The following is a 22,840-nucleotide window of genomic DNA, read 5'->3' on the forward strand; positions in this document are numbered from 1 at the left end:
CACAGGTCTGGGGTGGGGGTGGGGGTGCGAGGGCATTGGGGTTGGGAGTTAGGGTCAGAGTGGTGGTGGGTGAAAGGAAAGGAGTGACACATAGCAGCAATTCACCAGAGAGTTCCGCTTTATTAGGGAAAGGTGCTGGGTTATATAGGAGGGGGCATGAATTGATTGAGGTGTCACTTCTATGGGGCTGGTGGCTGTTGGCTAGGTGCTGGGATTGGGAGGGGGGCGAGAGGTGATTGGGCTTCAGGTGGCGCCGGCGGGAACTGAGGACCCCGAAGAGAAGCCGGAAGTTTGCCATCTTACTGGTGGGGACCCTTCATTCCCCCCTTTCTCCTCTATGGGTTTGTGGACGTTGCTTTCTCTCTGGCTGCTTCCTGCTGAACAGGGGCGGAGAAGGGAGTGAGGGCTTGAGGATTGGGAGGAAAGGGTTGATAGGACTCCCCACAGTAAGGACGAGTAGATGTGGACTTCTTCAGGTTGGAAATCAATGAAGGTTCCCTGTAACCATAGGTTGGCCAAGAGGATATGGGTGTCAGGAGCCAGGCGTCTGCGGCTATTGTTTCCAGGAACAGTTTCCAGTGGAGAGAGGGGTCCATCTCAGCGTGTGGTGAGGAGGTCACGTGAGGGTGAGGGATCTTCTGTGGCCAGAAGCTGGTAGTTCCTGAGTAAAAGCTGGTTGAAAGCTTGATTAGAGATTTTTCTGACTTGGGATTTGATGAACTTTATTATACAGGGTAAGAAGAGACAGGCGAGAAGAATGATTATTATGGGGCCTGCAATGGGCCAGAGCCAGGTGAGGAGGGGGTTTGTTAGTATTGACGAGAATGGGTTGGAATTGGAAGCAGAGTGGAGACTGGAGGCAAGGTCGGTGAGTTTGGTAATGTCAGTTTCTACAATGCCGGATTCATTGATGTAATAGCAGCACTCTTCCCAGAGGAAGACGTAGGTGCCGCCCTTCTCGGCTGTAAGCAGATCTAGGGCCCGCCGGTTTTGAAGGGTGACTTTAGCTAGCGAAGTGACCTGTCTTTGGAGAGAGGTTAGAGAATCGGCAGTGGATGTCAGGGCTCCCTCAAGTTTGGCGTTGAGATCTCTAACTGCCTATAGAGAGTGACCCAAGGCTTCTCCTGAAAACCCTGCCCAATGGCTGAGGTGATCAAAGAGCTACTGACCATGATGGGAAGGAAAGCGGCTCTTTTTGTGCGCGAGGGCAAGGGAGGTTGGAGCTCAAGGAATTCTGCCATGCTGTAAAGTGTTAACTGTGGGATTAGGGTGACGAGAATGCAGGGTGTATCGGAGTTGAGAGGCAGTGAGTTGAAAAGACTGCCATTACACTAAAAGAAGTGTCCCGGTTGCATAAAAGTCTTAGAGCCGGAGGTAGGGGTGTAGATAGAGAGGCAGTGAAGTGCGCTGGAAGGGGGTGGAGTTGGGCCTACACAGTGGTGGATGGTGAGATTATCTGCGTATTCTGGTTCACATAGGGGTATGTCTGCCAGGGGGCAGAGGGGTTGTCTTTCTGCATGGAAGGAGTAGTTGGAAATATTAAGGGGCACGGCGGCCAGCAGTGGGCGCTGTAGTGATGCACACAAGAAACAATTGGCTGTGTTAAGGGTGCGGTTGAGAAAGATGGTGGTGTCCTGAATGAGCTGTAATGAAGAGTAGGAGAAATGGGAAGAGGGGCGGGGATAAGAAGATGAAAAGGCACTGTCAAGAGTTTGGATAATGACTTTTTCGGAATGTCCGATATCTGATGCAACTTGAGAGATCTGGGAATGAGAGGGAACATACTTTTGAGAGATATGAAGGGTACCGTGGGGGGTCGAGGACCCCCCATAGTAAACTGAGGCTGTGACTCTGGCAGCCCATCGAGAGTCCCAGGGATCTGGGATTGATAAGGAGAATGAGCCATTGGGATATTTCATGAAACGGTTGGAGGAGTAATACTGTGGGTACTGGAAGTTACCTATGTAGTGAATGGTGCAAGACTAGTAGGGACATCTCCTGTAGGTATCTGGCCATTGCCTGCAATAGGCTTGTTTTTGGTCATAGAGGAAGCAGAGGTAGGGAGAATAAGGGTAGCTGCTAGTGAACACTTCAGTGGAGGGAGGAAAGTGGAGGTATAAAGGCTCAGAGCAGCTTTTCAGAGGGCAGTCTGGTGTGGCAATGAGGGCAGTAACTTTTGTTTGATGCTGTGTGTAAGTCTGTCTGACTTTGAATCGCCATACAAAGGAGGCTGGGGTGGTGGGGAAGACAATAGGAATGAGGGAAAAAAGCGAGAGAGCAGTAAAGGAGGAAAAAGTCATGATTTGGGTATGGATGGCAAAGGGGGTGAACGGGATTTTGGAGGAAAGAGGACAGTAAGGTCAGGAGTCTGGAGGGAGGGAGAGTCTGTAAACTTTTGTAGGTTAAGAGATCTTTTAGGTGATGTGGGGACAGAATGGTAAGGGGCGCCATGAATGTCAGTTTATGAGCTTCTTCCTCCAAGAGCTGTCTAGCGGCTAATGCTCGTAGGCAGGGGGCTCATCCCCGAACTGTGGGGTCTAATTGCTTGGAGAGATAAGCTACTGGGGGGCAAAGGATGGGCCATAATATTGGCCTAGGACTCTTAGAGCTTGACTGAACCTCTCATGAATGTATAATGAGAAGGGCTTCAACAAATCAGGAAGATGGAGAGCTGGGGCTTCCACAAGGGCTTGACGGAGCTTAATGAAGGAGTGTCGGGGTGAGGAGGATAATGGTTTTTTAGGGGGGCTCTTGCTGAGGCTGTATAGGGGTCTTGCCAACAGGGTGCAGGGAGAAGTTAGGGATCTACGTTCTAAAATATCTAGCTAGGCTTAGAAAGGGCCTAGAAAGGAAAGGATTTTTGTCTTGGTTTTGGGAATGGGCAGGTCAGAGAGGAGCCATTTTTTGTCTAAGGTAATGGACTTTCTTTGTTGAGATAGAAGGAATCTGAGGTAAGTGATAGGAGGGGAAGAGATTTGAGCTTTGACGGGGGATACTCGGTAACTTCTGGAAGCTAGAAAGTTAAGTAGGGAGGCAGTGTCAAGTTGAGACTGTTCCCACGAGAGACTGCAGAGTAGAAGATTGTCTATGTATTATAAGGTGGACTTGGAGTGATCATGATGAAACTGTTTGAGGTCCTGAGCTAGGACCTGTCTAAAAATATGGGGACTATCTCGGAAGCTTTGTGGCAGAACTGACCAAGTGAGTTGTTTAGAATGTCTTGTGTATGGGTCCGTCCAGGTGAAGATGAAAAAATCTTGGGAGCAGGGGTCTAGAGGGATAGAAAAATGGGTCTTTGAGATCTAGGACTGAGAAGTGGGATGCTGAGGCTGTATGGATTTGGAACTAAGGGATGGATAGGGACAATGGCTATGTTGATGAGGCGAAGGTCTTGGACAAGGCGGCAAGATCCATTGGTTTTTTTAACAGCTAATATGGGGGTATGTCTTTGAGATCTAGGACTGAGAAGTGGGATGCTGAGGCTGTATGGATTTGAAACTAAGGGATGGATAGGGACAATGGCTATGTTGATGAGGCGAAGGTCTTGGACAAGGCGGAAAGATCCGTTGTTTTTTTTTAACAGCTAATATGGGGGTATTAAATGGGGAGTGAGTGGGTCTGCTTGAATGATGGGTTGGAGGCCTATGAGGGCTGAAGTGGTTAGGGGGTATTGGGCCTGACAGATATACTGAGAGGGGTCACATAATTTGATAGAGGCAGGGGGACATAGGGCCACGGAGGGGCTTGTAATGTCCCAAACTTTGGGATTTACAGGGTGTATGAGGGCAGAACCGGAGCTTTCATTGGGTAGAGGGGGGTCGTCGGCTATGAGGGCCATCAGAAAGGGAGTACTGGGGGCTGTGGGAGTGGATATAGTTATGGAAACGTGGAGGAGGGAAAGGATGTCTCGTCCTAGTAAAGGGATGGGACACTGGGGCATAACCAGGAAGGAGTGGGAGAAAGGTATGGGATTGTCTTGGATTGTGCATAAAAGGGTGGGTGGGGGGTTTAATGGGAAAATCTGTTTACCTCCTTCTCTGACTATAGGAGTAATGGCTGGTGTGGTAGGGCCCTGGTATTCTCACAAGACTGAGAAGGTGGCTCCTGTATCTAGGAGGAAGGAGATGGGGTGACTGTCTACTGTTAAAGTAACCCTGGGCTCCTGTTTGGTGATGGAAATGGTCAGGCGAGAAGCCCCCGGGCCCCATCAATCTTCTTCTGCCAGCCCCACTACGGCAGGCTTAGGATGGCGGTTGTTTGTCCAGCCTCCCCTTCGGGTGGTTGGGCAATCAGACCCCCAGTGGCCCTTTTTGTGGCATCTGCGGCATGGGGTGGTAGGAGATCTGGGGGAGGGGCACGCCCTTGACCAATGTCCCTCTTTTCTGCACTTGAAACAAGCTCTTGGGGGGGCTTGTTTGTAGAGGGGCGCCCAGGTTGTGGTTTTATCAGCTGGGCCAACATCTGGAAATTGGCCTGATCAGCCTTTTGTTTACGGCATTCTTTTCCTCCTCCCGCTTATGGAAGACTTTAAAGGCCACTGTTAGGATCTCAGTCTGTGGGGTAGCGGGGCCCTGTTCTAACTTTTTGAGTTTACCTTTAATGTCGGGGTAGCCTTGAGCTAGGAAGTATGTCATAAGGACATGTCTTCCTTCAGGTGTTTCTGGGTCCAGGCTGGTATACTGTAATAGGGCTTGAGTGACTCTAAGAACTCGGAGGGGATTTCATCTCTCTTTTGAATTATGTCTTGGAGCTTTTGAAAATTGACTACTTTACAAGCTGGCCTTTTTCAGACCTGCTATTAAGCAGGAGGCAAAAATATCTCGAGAGCGGAGACTCATGGTGGTGTTATAATTTCAGTGTGGGTCTTGTTTGGGGACAGCAGTGGGGGCAGGGGAATAGGTGGGGTCAGTCCTGTGGGTTTCAGTAGCCTGCATTTGGGCGAAGTCCTAAACTCGTCTACGCTCTTCAGGGAGGAGAGTATTGGCCAGGAGCATGAAAATGTCATGATGTGTGAGGCTGTAAGACTGGAGGGTGTATTGAAACTCCCTAATGTATGTCATGGGATCAGTGGAAAAGGAACTTAGGCGTTTCTCTAGTTGGGCTAAATCTCTTAAGGAGAAAGGGATGTGAACGCGCACGCTGCCTTTGGATCTTGCTACCTCCCGGAGGGGGGCGATAATTTTGGGAGGCTCTCGGGACTGAGTCTGAGCGGGACTGAAGGGTTCTGGCTCAGTCTGTGGGGGAGTGATGCGGTCTAGCCGTGCCTAGTCGAGCAGGTCCTGAAGTGCAGAAGGGGGGCAAAGAAAATAAAGAAAGATAGAATCGGACCCACATGTCGCCAGCTAGCAGCCCAGCTGCTTACTTCTGCCGCTCTAGTTGGGCTTGAACTCATGACTCTGAATTAAGAGTCCCATGCTCTACTGAGCTACAGCAGGGCCCCAGTTAATTGCTTATGGAATGCGTTGTTTTCTATTCCTGCCACATCGGCAAGTGGGGGAAGGGCATAGCTAGAAGCAGGGGCGGTGTTTCTACACATCTTCAAGGTCTCCCTATTTTCAGAGTGAGGAGTCTTGGCAAGATATGTTTTTGTGGACAGATAACTTCTAAGGACTGCACCGGTTGTTCTCTAGCTTGTGCTTTCCCATGCTGCATTCAGACATGGGGGGAGGTGCTTTCCCATTCTCTCTACAAACATGTGAGAAGACAAAGGCGGTCCCTAACAGGGGAGAAACAGGTGATGAGGGCAAAGACGGAGGAGGCCCCTGGGACCTAGTTAAAGGGGGGCTGAAAGGGTCAGGCTTAATCTGCAGGGAATGAAGGTGGAGGAGGTGAGATGGGGGAGGAGATGGTTGGGGAGGAAGGGAGAAGGGCTGTTGTAGGAGAAGAAGGGGAAGGGAGTGAACAGGAGGCTTCTGCGGGGGCAGCGGCTTGCAGACTAGGAGAACTTGGGAGGGGGCGGGGAGAGGAGGAGGCGGAAAGCTTCCATATAGGGAATCTCCTTCCATTTTTTCAGGCGCTGGCAGTAGTTAAAAAGATCGCGAGTGATGTTAGGATCAAGAGTTCCCCCTGCGGGCCATTGGTTTTTATTGTCTAGGGGGTATGTCGGCCAATCTTGGGAACAATATTTACGGAGAAGTTTTGGTTTTATATCAGGCATCAGGGAGAGGGTAGCCAGATGCTTAAGCAGGCATTCAAGAGGTGAACTTTCAGGGAGGGATGAGGAGGCTCCCATGGCTAAAGGACAGAGAAGGAGACAAACAGGGGAAGACGAACGGAGATCCTCGGACTGGAAGCAGACCACAAGGAGACAAAGGGCGTCCCCGATGATCCTTGGTGGTCTGCGGAAACTCGTATATGAGTCGGAATTTCTTGGAAAGTGTGGGTCGTCACCCAGACTTCCCTAAGAAGGCAGAGTGCCAGAGTCTCGAGGTACCTAGCGCTAGGCGTTTTTGGCGGACGGAACAGGAGGAGGAGGGGGGGAAAAGGGAGCGTTCTCATCCACAAAGGAGTCACCTCGTTTATGGCTGTTGGAGGGGGGTGCCTGAGAGTCAGCCGCAGCCGTGAAGGCCTGAGGTGGGGATTTATGACTGTCAGAGGAGGGGCCTGAGCGTCCGCCGCAGCTGTAAAGGCTTGAGGCGCGGATTTATGGCTGTTTGGGGAGGGGCCTGAGGGTCCACCGCAGCTGTAAAGGCTTGAGGCGGGGATTTATGGCTGTTTGGGGAGGGGCCTGAGGGTCCGCTGCAGCCGTGAAGGCCTGAGGCGGGGAGAGTTCCCTCCTCATCCCCGAGCGTCAGGGCCTTGCCGGACGATCATGGTCAATGGCACTGCGATAGCTCGGGGAAGAGTGGCCCACTCTGGGGGGAAAACTTACCTAAAGGCCAGAGAGGAGTGGTGAGTGTGATGAGCCAGTGCCGGAAAAAGAGGACGAGGGCAAGCTGCTGCTGGTGTCGGGGGAAGACGGGGCCCAGTTGGGGTGTCCCGTCTCCCGGGTTTCGGCACCAATGAAAGGAAAGGAGTGACACAAAGCAGCAATTCACCGGAGAGTTCCGCTTTATTAGGGAAAGGTGCTGGGTTATATAGGAGGGGGCATGAATTGATTGAGGTGTCACTTCTACGGGGCTGGTGGCTGTTGGCTAGGTGCTGGGATTGGGAGGGGGGCGAGAGGTGATTGGGCTTCAGGTGGCGCCGGCGGGAACTGAGGACCCCGAAGAGAAGCCGGAAGTTTGCCATCTTACTGGTGGGGACCCTTCAGTGGGGGTGGAGATGGGGGTGTGGTGATGGGGGTGGGCGTGGCAGTGGATGTTAGGTTGTGGGTGTGGATGTGGGTGGTGGCAAGGGAGTAGGTTGTTTCTTGTGGATATGCTGCCTTTAGGACTGCGTTTGCTCTTGGGCCCCTGGGGTCCTGGATCCTGCACCAATGGAAAAGGATGTGGCTGGTGATCCTGGAATGTCAACAAGACCTCATCAGGGCAGCTACTACCAGAGACTGCTTCTCTGGGTGCCAGGCCAGCAGAACACTGGGTTCTTCAACAGGGTTTCCCAGGTTGAGTTCCTTGGGAGGCGAGAGGCCCAGGAAGGTATTTTACCTGGCTTTACAGTAGTGTGGGAAACGTTCTGCCAGAAACGGCTCCTCTCTGAGCTCTGCTGCCTATCCAACAAACCTCAGCTGAGGCAGACAGTCAGTGAGTGAGGTCACATCTTTCTTGTGCTTATGAGCCTGTTCTTTCCCAGGGGAAGGGACCCCACCCTGTTAGGCAGGAAAGATATGAGTGGGAAAGAGAATGGAAAGAGAATAAGGCCAGGAAAAAGCCCATTAAAAAAGACCCATAGTCAATCAGTTAAAGCTCAAAAAGCCAGAAGCAACTTGGCCTGGAATGTTTGAATATTCCCCAGAGAAAGGAGGGTACCTCAGCAGAGCCCATGGCTTTATTGTGTTAATCATGCAGGCCCCACTTATTTTTTTTAACTTTACCTATATGCTGTTTTTTTTCTCCTTTGGCCCTAATCAAATAGTTTGCAATCTGGACAATTAATAATGGCTAGCAAGCCCAGCATAAATAATATAGTAATAGGCAGGAAGGATTCCACCTTAAAAAGAAGATTGTGTTTTAATGCCCAGGAAGTTAAGAAATAAGATTCTTAACTTAACTCTTTAGCAAACAGACAATAACTCAGCCCACCTTGGGAGCTGGGCAGGCAGCCTTGATTGATACACTCCCAGACCAAGAAAGCTGGGATCCCAGGGAGAAATCAGAGCAGGAAGTTCCTTGTGTTAATTTAATTCTAAGTATTCAAAGACCACCTAACAGGTCTGCACCCCCAGCCCTTAGTCACATTCCTGAGGAATCCTTAAAAGGAGGAACTGCCAACCTTTCAGAGCACTCCTCCGAAAGGTTCTTCAGGGAACCTTTCAGAGGGGCAGGGGTGTTCTGACCAAAGGTGGGTGTGAATGTACCTGGAATGGAGAGACCACAAGGAACTGTGACAACTAGGCCCACAAGCAGAAGGTGTCAAAGCAAGTGGTAATAAACTGGGGGGAGGTCTGCTTGCAAGCGCATCCCCACAGGATCCCTTAGCCCGCACCACTGTCTGGCTCACCCCTTGGTAAGGAAGCACATGGGGTGACTGGGTCCTAAGCCCTGTGCTCCAGGTGAGCCTGCCCCTCCCCCACCAGCGGCAGCAGAGCACAAGTCCCTGAGCTGCCTTTTGGCCACCTGAGTAGAACCTCTGCACTCCCTTGGCCACCAAAGCACAGCTGAGGGGGACAGCGGGCCGCCCTTCTCTCAGGACTAATGTTATGTCTCCTCCCCGTTTACCTGCCCCCTCTCCTCTAATTCACCAAGGCCCCGCCCAGAGTCAGCCTCCATCCTCCCGGGGGCTCACTCCAACTCGGTCTCCTGCACACACTTGCCCTCCTGGGGCCTCCTGCCCAGCACTGGGCTGCCCTCCACAGCAGCGCTGCAGGAAGATTCTCTCACACGTATCTATCTGTCTAGGCCTGAAGTAGGGTGGGTGCCCCCTGAGGTGCTGACTTTGCACATAATCTTCTCCCCCTACCCAGTCTCTGGAGTCACACCTTATCACAACCAGGAACTGTTCTTGCCCCCCGATCTCAACTGCAAGCACAGTGCTGTCCCTGCTCCCTGTGCTGACCACACCCAATCCAGATCCTCTGCCTCACCGGGGTCTGTAGTCAGCCCCCCACCCCTCCTGCTCCCTGTGCCATTTAACCAGGCTGGATTTACTCTCTATCCACTTATTTCAGGTCCACACCTCAAAACTGAATGTTGCTGGGGAGACACACGAAACAGTGCTGACTAGCCTTGTTTCAAATTCCTAACCACAATTTCCCAGACTTCAAAACTGCCCGGCATGGCTCTCACACGTCATTTTCACCCCCTCCCCAAAATGACTACTGAGAGAGGCCCTCCTTGGTACAATCTCCCCCTAACATGCTCTGAAGGGCTCTTATATTCAGTGAAGAAAATGGCAGCTATCAGGGTCAAAACTCCTTATCATGCATCTTCCACATGGCAAATAAAATCACTTCTTTCTGCTTGAAATTCTATAGTGATTGCCCTTAGTACTTTAACAAAAACATTTTAAATGGCCATAATGATCTTCCCTTCTGTCTATTAATGTCATTTTATCCCACTTTGCTTTTTAAGCCTCTGGCCACACCTGGCTCTTGTCTGCTCAGGAACATGTCAGGCTCATCTCTGCCTTCAGGCCTTTGCTCTTGTGCCTGCAACATCCTCACACCCAGGTGCTGTCCCTACTCCCAACTTGGGTACTGTGGCCATGGCCTCAGTTTGCTATTGTCTCAGAAAGGCTGCCACTGACTACCTAAATGGCTCCTCCAGTCATGAGTTACACCGCTACCTCATATTGTTTATGGATAACATAGGTCTCTTCACCACAATGTACAGCTCTGAGAGTGGAGACCTTGTTGGCATGTAAAACAGCACCTGGCACTACATACTGAGCCCATTCCAAATCAGACCTGCAAACACACGTGTTCTGAGGTGTGCTGGCCATGTGGAAGGCAAAGGGTGTGCTCTGGTCAGGTGCACCCAGGGAGTTCTGACTCAAGCCTCACCCAAAAGGGGCCATGCTGCCAGTGGTCCCACTCTGTCCTGCTCCAAAGCTGAATGTTCCAGTGGTAGAGCTGCTGTGGGGGGACAAGCATGCTCATCCCAAAGCCCCCAATGTCAGCAGGGCCTGCTGACTGCCTGAACATGAAGGGTGATGAGGTGGTGCTGCCAAAGACTGAGCTACTGGCCCCACTGCTGGTGGTCTGGGTCATAGCTCCAAAGCCTGAGGTGGTGGCTGCAAAAAAGGAGGAAACAGCTGTGGTGCTGCCAAAGGCTGGCTGGGTGCTGGAGGGGTTGCCAAAGACAAATACTGCAGGTTTCAACCCATGAAAACCTGACCATGCAGTGCTGCTAGAGGCTGGCTGGGGTGGGATCGGTGCTGGAGCTACAGGTGGGGCTGGGGCTGCTAAGCTTCCAAAAGGAAAGGAGCTGCCTAAGCTGGGGGCCAGGGCTAACTTGGCCGCCCTGTCTGCTGTCCATCAGTGGCCCCAAAAGTGGGCTGCTGGGTGCCTCTGGGATAGCATGGAACAGGCGGCCCAGTGCCGGAACCAAAGGGAATGTTGAAGGCTGGGGTGGTAGTGCTGCTGAATATCAGTGCAGGCTGGCTGGGGGCGGTGGAGGCTGAGGTAGTGAGGGTGCAACCAAAGCCACTGAAACCGGCAGTACTGCTGCCAATCTGGATGGCGCTGGGCAGGGACTGGCCAAAGGTGATGGCTGTTGTTGGAGCAGGCATGGAAGGCCCCTTGCCAAACTGGAGTATGGAGCCCATGGCTGGGGTAAAGCTGGCCCCAGAGGCAGGGTGGGGGGACCCAAAGAGGACAGGCTGGGCAGTGGAAGCCATGGAGCTGGTCATGCTGCTTGCAGTGCTGGTCACGCTGCTCGCCCCAAAGCCAAAGACAGGCAGAGTCTGAGGCTGTGCTAGTGGTGGTCCCAGAAGCCGCTGCTGAGGGGACACTGATGCTGTCCTGGTCAGGGAACAGAGGGGCACTCGTGACAATGCGTGAAGTAGTTGTTTGACTGAAGGGAGTTGAGAAGGGCAAAGATGTAGGTAGCACTGTGCTACTAAAGACAGGACTCAAAGCAAGGGCAAGCTTCTGGTAGTTGGGGTGGGGGCAGAGCTGGAAGATGCTACCATTGTGACATGGGAAGGGCTGGATGGCACAGGGCCCTCAATCCCATTTTTAGGTGGAGCCACAAAGATGGCTTGAACATGGGAAGTGCTGGACACAGCCAGAGCTGCAGAGGCAGACCGGTTAGCAGGTGGGCTGCTCAGCATTCCAAACAAAACACTGGGCTCCAGGGTGGGGCCTGGGGCAAGCGAGGACTGGGGCTTGGAAGATGTCTCAGCCTGAGGGGCTGGAGGTGACTTAGTGGCATCAGTGGCTGGTATTGTGGGAGAGGCAGGGGTCAGCCCCGAGAAAGTGGCTGTGGGTCTGGAAGATGTCTCAGGAAATGCCTGGGAGGGGCCCTGGCATCTCAAATGTGATGGTATTTGGTGTTCTAGAAGGCTTGTTGGGCCAGGCATTCAAGAGTCAACAAATATGACTAATCTATACCACAAGTTCTTAATATATTCATTTCCCAAAATCAAGGAAGTGCTCCTTATTTCTACCCTTCACAGATCATAAGACAGAGAGCAGGGGATAAAACTTGGCCTACCAGGGGTTAAATGTGTGGACACTAAGGAAAATCCAATCATCTGAAATCAAGCACAGCTCAGAGCAGCTATGGAATGGGGCTGCAAACCAACAGCCATGTGACTACAAAAATGAGGCTGCTCTCTCCAGCTTTAAGGGCGACAGCCCCTTCCCTACAATCTGCTCCTGATGAGAGGGTTCTGAAGCCCTCAGGGTTGCACCAGCTCAGGTGTGCTAAGCTAAAGCAGCTTCAACCTTTTTAGTGACTGACTGGCACGCTGCTTTCACTTTAGCCTAAGCAGAGGCTGATGGCACTGTGTGCTCCACAGAAAGCTCTTCCCTTCACCTGGGAAAGATGGTAGGCCCAGGGAGTTTGGCTTCTTCGCGACGATAATATACTTGGGGAGAAACAGCGGGTTAGTACTTGGGGCTGGGAGGGAGGCTGAAGAAGCAGCAGTTCAGCAGCAGGCAGGGTGAGAGTAAAAGCTGGTGGAGTGGCAGGTGGGTTCTCAGTGACAGAGCTCAAGGCAGTTTCTAAGGAAGAAAGAAAGAAAGGATTGTCCTCCCTTGTAGGAGAATTCTTTCCAGGGTAATCGCAGAGCAAGGGGAGGCTCAGGGACTTGGGAGAACTCATGTAGAAATGCTTCCTCTCAATCTCAATGCTCACTTTTCTCGGATTCTACTGAGGACCCAAGAGGTGGATTTCTCAGGAGACAGACCAAAATAAAATCAAAGGAAACCTTCTCTGGAGTGTGAAATTAACCTATATTCCTTACCAGTCTTATCCTCCAAGACCTTGTTAAGCCATTGTAATGAAGCTTTCTTTCCCAAGTCTAGGTCTTCAGCAGTGATTGAATAACCAAGCAGGGGAGATGGAGGCTACCAGGAGAAAAAGGAGAAGCCAAGTCAGTCAGAAGGAAGTGAAAGAAACCTGTACTGACCCTTCCATTCCTATGACTCAGGGGAGCCAGGCTGTGGTGGGCAGGGGTGGATGGACAGACCATACCAGGATCAGTGGGATCCCTCGTCTGGAGGGCAACAGTTGAACCTTCTGTGTGGCCAGGAGTTGATGGGTGTAGATGGAGAATCCCAGGAGTTCTGCTTCCTACATGTGGTTGTATCTGCAACTGAAGAATCAGACTTACTTTCTTCCTCCTCTCTTCCAGAAATGGAGAGGTTTCTCTATCCAGCCTAGTTTTTAATACTGAACTTTCACTAGGTGTCTCTGAGATTCTACCTTCCATGGTTTGGGCTCTTGGATAGTGTTGGCAATATTATTTCTAACAGTCAAGAAGACATGAAGTGGTAATTGCTCCAAATGTGTGCACATGGTTGCTTACTGGACAGAAACTGCCTGGACTGCTCAGATTCCCTCACCTAGGCTTACCTTACCCCGAGCCCCCCAGGTGGCCTGGGTTATGCTATACGAGTCTGGGCCACCTTTCTCCCTTTCCAGACCATAAAGCCCAAAGGACAGGAACGTCTATCTCTGAAACTATGAGGCCCCACACAAATCAAGGCCCAGTACATGTTTCCAGTGGGTTGTAGTCTATGTGCGCTCTGTACACACTACCATCAACACATGCCACACTTTCATCAACTTACTCTGTTCTCCCTGGGACTCCTTGTCTGTTACCAATGGAGCTGAAGAGCCAGAATGATGAGAAAGCTCCTCTTCTCTGTAGGAGGAAGAGGCACAATTAAGTTTAGAAAAGTACTGGATAACTTCTTATACACTCCTAACTACTAACTGGCCAAAGTCCAGAACAACCATGACTAAGATCTTAGTGTGCCAAGACAACAACAAAAAAGAAGTCAAAGAAGTTTCCTAAAGAAATGAAGGGAGGTAGCTCACAGAAGCCACAGAGACACCTTTGTCTTAAAACAAGCACAAAACAATCTTCAGAACCTTACCTACAACCTGCCAAATTTTCAACAGTTCTAGTCACACCTCTATCTCTAAGAAAGTGACATTCTAGTCGGTCACCTAGAGGATCAGTTTGGGTCTAGAATGTGACCACTGCTGCCCACTCCCTTCAGTCACTCTGTTCACTCTGTCCTGTGCAGCCCTTCCCCTTACACCCCAGCCCCTCATGCTGCAGCATGAGGGGGAGCAGAGGCCAGTGTGGTTAGTATGTGACAAATGCAAGAGATGAGAGGAATTCAGGGCGGTACCGTCTCTGCCCTTTAGATGTGAACCGCTTTGATTCTCCAAATCAGAGTCTCAGAAAGCCTAAGAGCCAAGTAAATTTCCCTCCTTTCCTACCCTCTCATTAATCCACACAGCAAATCATCGATTACCTTAGTTTCTTTGCTGGCCTCTCTGCTGTCTGTGAGAAGGATAAGGCAGGGCTGGAGAAGGGTGAGGCACTGGGACCCCTTCTCTTCCAGAGCTAAAAGCCAAACACAAGTCATGTGACTGACACTACAAACTAACGTAGGATCTCACCTTCAACATAGTTATGTGGCTCTAATCCATCACTGTATATAAAGTCTCCTTTTCAAGTGACTAAAAAACATTTCTTTGTGAAGAGGGGCTTCTGAAAAGTGAGTCAATTGCCAGTATTAACTATGGGGAATGAAGTTGGAAAAAGTAATGAAATGCTAACAAATGGCAGAGGAATGAGTGTGCTTTCTGCATATCCTGAAGAGTGGAACGTCATATGCAGTAATGGCTGAGAGCGAGCTCTGATGCATACAAGTTCACTCTGTATTAGTCCATGGAAATGATAAAGTAAATTCAGAAACTGTTCCAGGGAAGATAGGCCAGTAAGTTGTTTAGTCTGGCTTTCATTAAATTTTCAGTTTTACTTTATTAAATTTAAAAAATATGCTACCGTGACATGTGACTTTTGCAACATCTATGGTATTTACTGTTACATGACAATTATCCATACAGCCATCCATACCTGACTAGCCAGGGTTGAGAATAATCCAGTTCAACAATTAGGTGAAAAGTGTTTTCTCTCTACTTCATAGACTGTGCATACACATACAACACAGACATGATAAAAGATTTACATTTAGAAGTATAACAAACAAAAGGCTTGCAGTGGGATGGACATGTCATTCCAGATGGAGAACAGAACATGGAAAGGTAAGGAAGCAGGAAAGTATCAGTATTAGGTGCTCTTAGGAGACATTTTGGTTTGCCTTAATTATGAGGTATATTAAAAGGGAAAAGAAGCTAGAAATGCAAGCTTGAGGCTTGGCAATTTAAGGCCACTGTAAATATTTCTGCTTTGGAAGACAGTATGTCCTGTTAAGACAAATGGAGACACCAATGCCACACACAAAGAGGTCAGAGGACTGTTCACTCTCTATAATTAGTACCAGTTGAATGCTGGTAATGATTTACAATATCAAAGCTAGAACTTCTAATTTACACAGCTGTAGATTTGGGTATTTACTAGTGTTCCTCTGGAAAAATTAAATCGAGTCAAATAACGATGCTACCACTTACTCCAAATATGAGAGCTGTCATCTGGACTGATCACACTATATTCACTATTCACTACCAATTCTTTCAATGAGGCATCCATGTAAAGAACATTCATATTTAGTCTCCCCTTCCTGAGACCTACTTCTGAGAACTTACATATTCAAACATCACACATCTATAGGGGGCTGCTAACTACTCACAAGAGAATATGCAACTGTTAGTGTCAGTGAGTGTACATGTTGCAGTAGGTCACAGGCTCCATCAGTAGTGGGAACTTTACAATGAAATGTGGCAAAGGCCTACTGTGGTGTTCCAGAGCAACCACCTGCTGAGGACAAGCAGAAAATGCTGAAGAAAATAAGAAATACATCTGTTTGAAGGTATGGTGGTATGAAAGAGTTACTAAAGCAGTGAGACACTGTGGAGACAAGACAGAGAAGTAGAAGCCCAGAGATGAGCCCACATTTAGGTCTACATTTTCCCTCCCAGAGATGAGCCTACATTTAGGTCTACATTTTCCCTCAGGTGACTGCCACTTAGACGTGGAAAGCTGCAGTTGAGAGGCTAAGAGAAGCTTTCACCAGTCTCACAGGGCTGAAGAGACAAAACAGAATCAGAGCTTTCCAAAGTTGAGGGATCCTAACAAAACCTCAGGCTTCTGGTTGGGATCTCAAAGGCTACATAAGAAGATATAAGGCAAATCAGAAATAAACCAGTCCCCACAAGAACTGACAACTCAGAATTCATGTCAATCCCAATTAGAAAGAGGAATCTGCTCCCACCCTGGCTGCCTGCCAGAGGCAAAAGTAAAACCTCTCTGGAGAAAGATACCATCATTCAGAGCTTCAAGTTATTGTTACTTTGTTTTGTTTCTTTTTCAATGTCTGAGAGAGAAACAAAGCAACACATAAAATCAGGTATGTAAGGTAACGGTTAACCAATAACCAAGTGGATGGAGCAGAGAAGATTAAAAAACTGGAGCTGTCAAGACTTTAGAGAAATGGCTTACTGTAATTTTTTTGTTATCATTAATCTACAATTACATGAAGAACATTATGTTTACTGGGCTCCCCCCTTCAGCAAGTCCCTCCCACACGCCCCATTACCATCACTGTTAATCAGTGTAGTAAGATGCTGTAGAATCACTACTTGTCTTCACTGTGTTGCACAGCCTTCCCCATGCACCCCCCTTATATTGTACATGCTAATCATAATGCCCCCTTTCTTTTTCCCCATACTTTTTCCTCCCTTCCCACCCATCCTCCCCAGCCCTTTTCCCTTCAGTAACTGTTAGTCCATTCTTGGGCTCTGTGATTCTGCTGCTGTTTTGTTCCTTCAGTTTTTGCTTTGTTCTTATGCTCCACATATGAGTGAAGTCATTTTATACTTGTCTTTCTCCACCTGGCTTATTTCACTGAGCATAATACCCTCTAGCTCCATCCATGTTGTTGCAAATGGTAGAATTTGTTTTCTTCCTATGGTTGAATAATATTCCATTGTGTATATGTACCACATCTTCTTTATCCATTCATCTACTGATGGACACTTAGGTTGCTTCCATTTCTTGGCTATTGTAAATAGTGCTGCAATAAACATAGGGGTGCATCTATCTTTTTCAAACTGGGCTGCTGCATTCTTTGGGTAAATTCCTAGAAGTGGAATTCCTGGGTCAAATGATATTTCTATTTTGAGCTTTTTGAGGAACCTCCATACTGCTTCACACAATGGTTGAACTAATTTACATTCCCACCAGCAGTGAAGGAGGATTCCCCTTTTTCCACAACCTCACCAACATTTGTTGATGTTTGTCTTTTGGATGGTGGTGATCCTTACTGGTGTGACGTGATATCTCATTGTGGTTTTAATTTGCATTTCTCTGATGACTAGCGATGTGGAGCATCTTTTCATGTGTCTGCTTGCCATCTGAATTTCTTCTTTGGAGAATTGTCTGTTCAGCTCCTCTGACCATTCTTTTATTGGACTATTTGCTTTTTGTTTGTTGAGGTGCATGAGCTTTTTATATATTTTGGATGTCAACCCTTTATAGAATCTGTCATTTATGAATATATTCTTCCATACTGTATGGTACCTTTTTGTTCTATTGATGGTGTCCTTTGCTGTACAGAAGCTTTGTAGCTTGATACAGTCCCACTTGTTCATTTTTGCTTTTGTTTCCCTTGCCAGGGAGATATGTTCATGAAGAAGACGCTCAAGTTTATGTCCAAGAGATTTTTGCCTATGTTTTTTTCTAGGAGTTCTATGGTTTCATGACTTACATTCAGGTCTTTTATCCATTTTGAATTTACTTTTGTGTGTGGGGTTAGACAGTGATCCAGTTTCATTCCCTTACATGTAGCTGTCCAGTTTCGCCAGCACCATCTGTTGAAGAGACTGTCATTTCCCCCACTGTATGTCCATTGCTCCTTTATCGTATATTAATTGACCATATATGCTTGGATTAGTGTCTGGACTGTCTATCCTGTTCTACTGGTTTATGGGTCTGTTCTTGTGCCAGTACCAAATTGTCTTGATTACTGTGGCTTTGTAGTAGAACTTGAAGTTGGAAAGCGAGATCCCCCCCCCCCACTTTATTCTTCCTTCTCAGGATTGCTTTGGCTATTCAGGGTCTTTGGTGTTTCCATATGAATTTTTGAACTATTTGTTCCAGTTTGTTGAAGAATGCTGTTGGTAATTTGATAGGGATTGCATTAAATCTGTATACTGCATGGGGCAGAATGGCCATTTTGATGATATTAATTCTTCCTAGCCAAGAGCATGGGATGAGTTTCCATTTGTTAGTGTCCTCTTTAATTTCTCTTAAGAGTATCTTATAGTTTTCAGGGTGTAGGTCTATCACTTCCTTGGTGAAGTTTATTCCTAGGTATTTTATTCTTTTTGATGCAATTGTGAATGGAATTGTTTTCCTGATTTCTCTTTCTATTGGTTCATTGTTAGTGTATAGGAAAGCCACAGATTTCTGTGTGTTAATTTTGATTCCTACAAATTTGCTGTATTCCAATATCAGTTATAGTAGTTTTGGAGAGGAGTCTTTAGGGTTTTTTATGTACAGTATCATGTCATCTGCAAATAGTGACAGTTTAACTTCTTCTTTGGCAATCTGGATTCCTTGTATTTCTTTGTTTTGTCTAATTGCCATGGCTAGGACCTACAGTACTATGTTGAATAACAGTGGGGAGAGTGGGCATCCCTGTCTTGTTCCCAATCTCAGAGGAAAAGCTTTCAGCTTCTTGCTATTCAGTGTGATGTTGGCTGTGAGCTTATCATATATGGCCTTTATTTTGTTGCGGTACTTGCCCTCTATGCCCATTTTGCTGACAGTTTTTATCATGAATGGATGTTGAATTTTCTTGAATGCTTTCTCAGCATCTATGGAGATGATAATGTGGTTTTTGTCCTTGTTTTTGTTGATGTGGTGGATGATGTTGATGGATTTTCGAATGTTGTACCATCCCTGCATCCCTGAGATGAATCCCACTTGGTCATGGTGTATGATCATTTTGATGTATTTTTGAATTCGGTTTGCTAATATTTTGTTGAGAATTTTTGCATCTACGTTCATCAGGGATATTGGTCTGTAATTTTCTTTTTTGGTGGGGTCTTTGCCTGGTTTTGGTATTAGGGTGATGTTGGCATCATAGAATGAGTCTGGTAGTATTCCCTCCTCTTCTATTTTTTGGAAAACTTTAAGGAGAATGGGTATTATGTCTTCTCTGTATGTCTGATAAAATTCTGAGGTAAATCCATCTGGTGCTGGAGTTTGGTTCCTCAGTAGTTTTTTGATTACCGGTTCAATTTCTTTGCTTGTAATTGGTTTGTTTAGATTTTGTGTTTCTTCCTTGGTCAGTCTTCTTAGGTTGTATTTTTCTAAGAAGTTGTCAATTTTTTCTAGGTTTTCCAACTTGTTAGCATATAGGTTTTCATAGTATTCTCTAATAATTCTTTGTGTTTCTGTGGGGTCCATCATGATTTTTCCTTTCTCATTTCTGATTCTGTAGATGTGTGTTGATTCTCTTTTTCTCTTAGTAAGTTTGGCTAGAGGTTTATCTATTCTGATTATTTTTTCAAAGAACCAGCTCTTGGTTGCATTGATTTTTTCTATTGTTTTATTCTTCTCAATTTTATTTATTTCTGTTCTGATCTTTATTATGTCTCTCCTTCTGCGGACTTTAGGCCTCATTTGTTCTTCTTTTGCCAATTTCGATAATTGTGACTTTAGACTATTCATTTGGGATTGTTCTTCCTTCCTTAAATATGCCTGGATTGCTATATACTTTCCTCTTAAGACTGCTTTTGCTGTGTCCCACAGAAGTTGGGGCTTTGTGTTGTTGTCATTTGTTTCCATATATTGCTGGATCTCTATTTTAATTTGGTCATTTATCCATTGATTATTTAGGAGCATGTTGTTAAGCCTACATGGGTTTGTGGGCCTTTTTGCTTTCTTTGTACAATTTAGTCCTAGTTTTATACCTCTGTGGTCTGAGAAGTTGGTTGGTAGGATTTCAATCTTTTTGAATTTACTGAGGGTCTTTTTGTGGCCTAGTATGTGGTCTATTCTGGAGAATGTTCCATGTGCACTTGAGTAGAATGTGTATCCTGTTGCTTTTAGATGTAGAATTCTATAGATGCCTATTAGATCCATATGTTCTAGTGTGTTGTTCAGTGCCTCTGTGTCCTTACTTATTTTCTGTCCAGTGGATCTATCCTTTGGAGTGAGTGGTGTGTTGAAGTCTCCTAAAATGAATGCATTGCAGTCTATTTCATCCTTTAGTTCTGTTAGTATTTCTTTCACATATGCTGGTACTTCTGTGTTGGGTGCATATATATTTATAATAGTTATATCCTCTTGTTGAACTGAGCCCTATATTATTATGGAATGCCCTTCTTTATCTCTTGTTACTTTCTTTGTTTTGAAGTGTATTTTATCTGATACTAGTACTGCAACCCCTGCTTTTTTCTCTCTGTTGTTTGCATGAAATATCTTTTTCCATTCCTTGACTTTTAGTCTGTGCATGTCTTTGGGTTTGAGGTGAGTCTCTTGCAAGCAGCATATGGATGGGTCTTGCTTTTTTATCCATTCTATTACTCTGTGTCTTTTGATTGGTGCATTCATTTCATTCATATTTAGGGTGATTATTGAAAGATATGTACTTATTCCCATTGCAGGTTTTAAGATTCATGGTTACCAAAGGTTCAAGGTTAGCTTCTTTAGTATCTTACTGTTTAACTTAACTCATTTATTGAGTTGTTTTAAACACTGTCTGGTGATTCTTTATTTCTCTCCCTTCTTATTCCTCCCCCTCCATTCTTTATATGTTGGGTGTTTTATTCTGTGCTCTTTTGTGTTTCCTTTGACTGCTTTTGTGGGTAGTTGATTTTATTTTTTGCCTTTAGTTAGTATTGGTTGGTCTGCTTTCTTTGCTATGATTTTATTTTCTCTGGTGACATCTGTTTAGCTTTAGGTGTGCTCCCATCTAGAGTAGTCCCTCTAACATACCCTGTAGAGGTGGTTTGTGGGAGGTAAAGTCCCTCAACTTTTGCTTGTCTGGGAATTTTTAAATCCCTCCTTCATATTTAAATGATAATCGTGCTGGATACAGTATTCTTGGTTAAAAGCCCTTCTGTTTCACTGCATTAAATATATCATGCCATTCTCTTCTAGCCTGTAAGGTTTCTGTTGAGAAGTCTGATGATAGCCTGATGGGTTTTCCTTTGTAGATGACCTTTTTCCTCTCTCTAGCTGTCTTTAAAACTCTGTCCTTGTCCTTGATTTTGCCATTTTAATTATTATGTGTCTTGGTGTTGTCCTCCTTGGGTCCCTTCTGTTGGGAGTTCTGTGTACTTCCGCAGTCTGAACAATTATTTCCTCCCCCAGTTTGGGGAAGTCCTCAGCAATTATTTCTTCAAAGACACTTTCTATCCCTTTCTCTGTCTCTTCTTCTTCTTGTACCCCTATAATGCAGATATTGTTCCTTTTGAGTTGGTCACACAGTTCTCTTAATATTGTTTAATTTCTGGAGATCCTTTTATCTCTCTCTGCATCAGCTTCTCAGTGTTTTTGTTCTCTGATTTCTGTTCCATTAACAGCCTCTTGCACCTCATCCAGTCTGTTCTTAAGTCTTTCCAGAGATTGTTTCATTTCTGTAATCTCCTTCCCGACTTCATCCCTTAGCTCTTGGATATTTCTCTGAATATCCATCAGCATGGTTATGACCTTTATTTTGAATTCTTTTTCAGGAAGATTGGTTAGGTCTATAAGCTTCTCAGGGGTTGACTCTGTGATTTTGGTCTGGATCAAATTCTTCTGCCTTTTCATGGCGATAGAGGTAGTTGTGGGCAGCTGGCGCATATGTCAGCTAGAGACTGTCCCTTCTTACTGGTTTGTGGCCTTCTTTTCCTGGGAGAATGGTGACCCCTAGTGGCTTGTGCTGGGCGGCTGCATGCAAGCTTGGTGTCTGATTCTTGCCTGGCTGCTGTGGAAGAAGTGCTGCCCGGTTTCTGTGGGCATGGCCACTGCTGCTATGATGAAGTCACGTCAGAGGAGGAACAGGTGGGATGCTGTTTATCACTGTGAGGAGCCTCCAGGCTTCACTGCCGCCCAGCGGGTTGGGGCACCCGGAGTTCCCTGGGATTCCCAGTTACTGGTCTGATTGCACCGGGGTGCTTCTATCCAGCTGTGAGGCTCGTGTCCCTTTAAGATTTTCAAAGGGCACTCGCTTTTCTTTTGTCCCAGGAGTGCCGGCTGCAGCAACCCGCTCACAGGTCTTACTGTCCTGTTTCCCTAGTATCCAGCACACTATGCACTGTGTGTCTGCACTGTCAGTGCAGATGGCTAGGCCAGGGTATTTAGCAGTTCTGGGCTCCCTCTCCCTCCTTGCTCTGACTCCTCTCCTCCTGCCAGGAGCTGGGGTGAGGGGCACTCAGGTCCCGCCAGGCCGTGGCTTGTATCTTACCCCCTTCCTGAGGTGCTGGGTTCTCTTATGTGTAGATGTAGCCTGGCTGTTGTCCTGTGTCTTCTGGTCTCTCTTTTAGGAATAGTTGTATTTGTTGTATTTTCAGAAATATACATGGGAGGAAATTTCCGTTGCTCTACTCACGCTGCCATCTTGGCTGTGTCTCTACCTTATTCTTTTTAATAGTTTCATAGTATTTCAACTTATGGAAATACTGTTAGCTATTCAACCAGCCCCCTGAAAAGGTACAGTTACATTATTTCCAAGCTTCTGCTATTTAAATAATGCTATAATCAACATCATTTTATATGGCTTTGATTATGCATGTATCATTAAGTCCTTAAAGTAAGCCTGCTGGATAAAAGGGCAGATGTATCTCTAATGTTGTTAATTACCATCACACTGCCCTCTAGAAATCTATTCCAATTGACACTTTCATGAGCATACATGAGGAAGCCTGTTTTTGCAAATACTTTTTTTTTTCATGGTAAAATAACTGACTTTTATTTTTAAGGTCAACACCTCTTTGCAAATACTTTACAGTTTCTATTCTACATTTAAATGCTTAGTTCACTTGGAATTATTTTTCTCGAGTGTTTGAAAAGCTGCTCCAACTCACTCAGAAGAGACACAAATACTGTTCCTCACATGTCAAACTGGTAAAACTCAAAGCTATGACAACCTAATCCAGTGGTA

The 22,840-nt window shown here is 46.7% G+C and overlaps 1 protein-coding gene across 1 annotated transcript in view; it reads right to left on the reverse strand.

Annotated features, from left to right (window-relative positions):
* Window positions 1–115: 115 nt before the first annotated feature.
* LOC108392739 (nuclear envelope pore membrane protein POM 121C) overlaps window positions 116–22,840 on the reverse strand; it is a 30,540-nt gene continuing 7,815 nt past the window's right edge. The window contains 10 exon segments of the mRNA XM_073214266.1: window positions 116–10,185; window positions 10,187–10,557; window positions 10,560–10,996; window positions 10,998–11,245; window positions 12,156–12,265; window positions 12,472–12,610; window positions 12,738–12,793; window positions 12,796–12,858; window positions 13,337–13,410; window positions 14,033–14,124. Coding sequence (XP_073070367.1) covers window positions 9,871–10,185; window positions 10,187–10,557; window positions 10,560–10,996; window positions 10,998–11,245; window positions 12,156–12,265; window positions 12,472–12,610; window positions 12,738–12,793; window positions 12,796–12,858; window positions 13,337–13,410; window positions 14,033–14,124 — 1,905 coding nt within the window. The 3' untranslated portion in view covers window positions 116–9,870.

The sequence above is a fragment of the Manis javanica genome, chromosome 10, assembly GCF_040802235.1.
Source record: "Manis javanica isolate MJ-LG chromosome 10, MJ_LKY, whole genome shotgun sequence".
In the NCBI taxonomy this organism is placed as follows: Eukaryota; Metazoa; Chordata; class Mammalia; order Pholidota; family Manidae; genus Manis; species Manis javanica.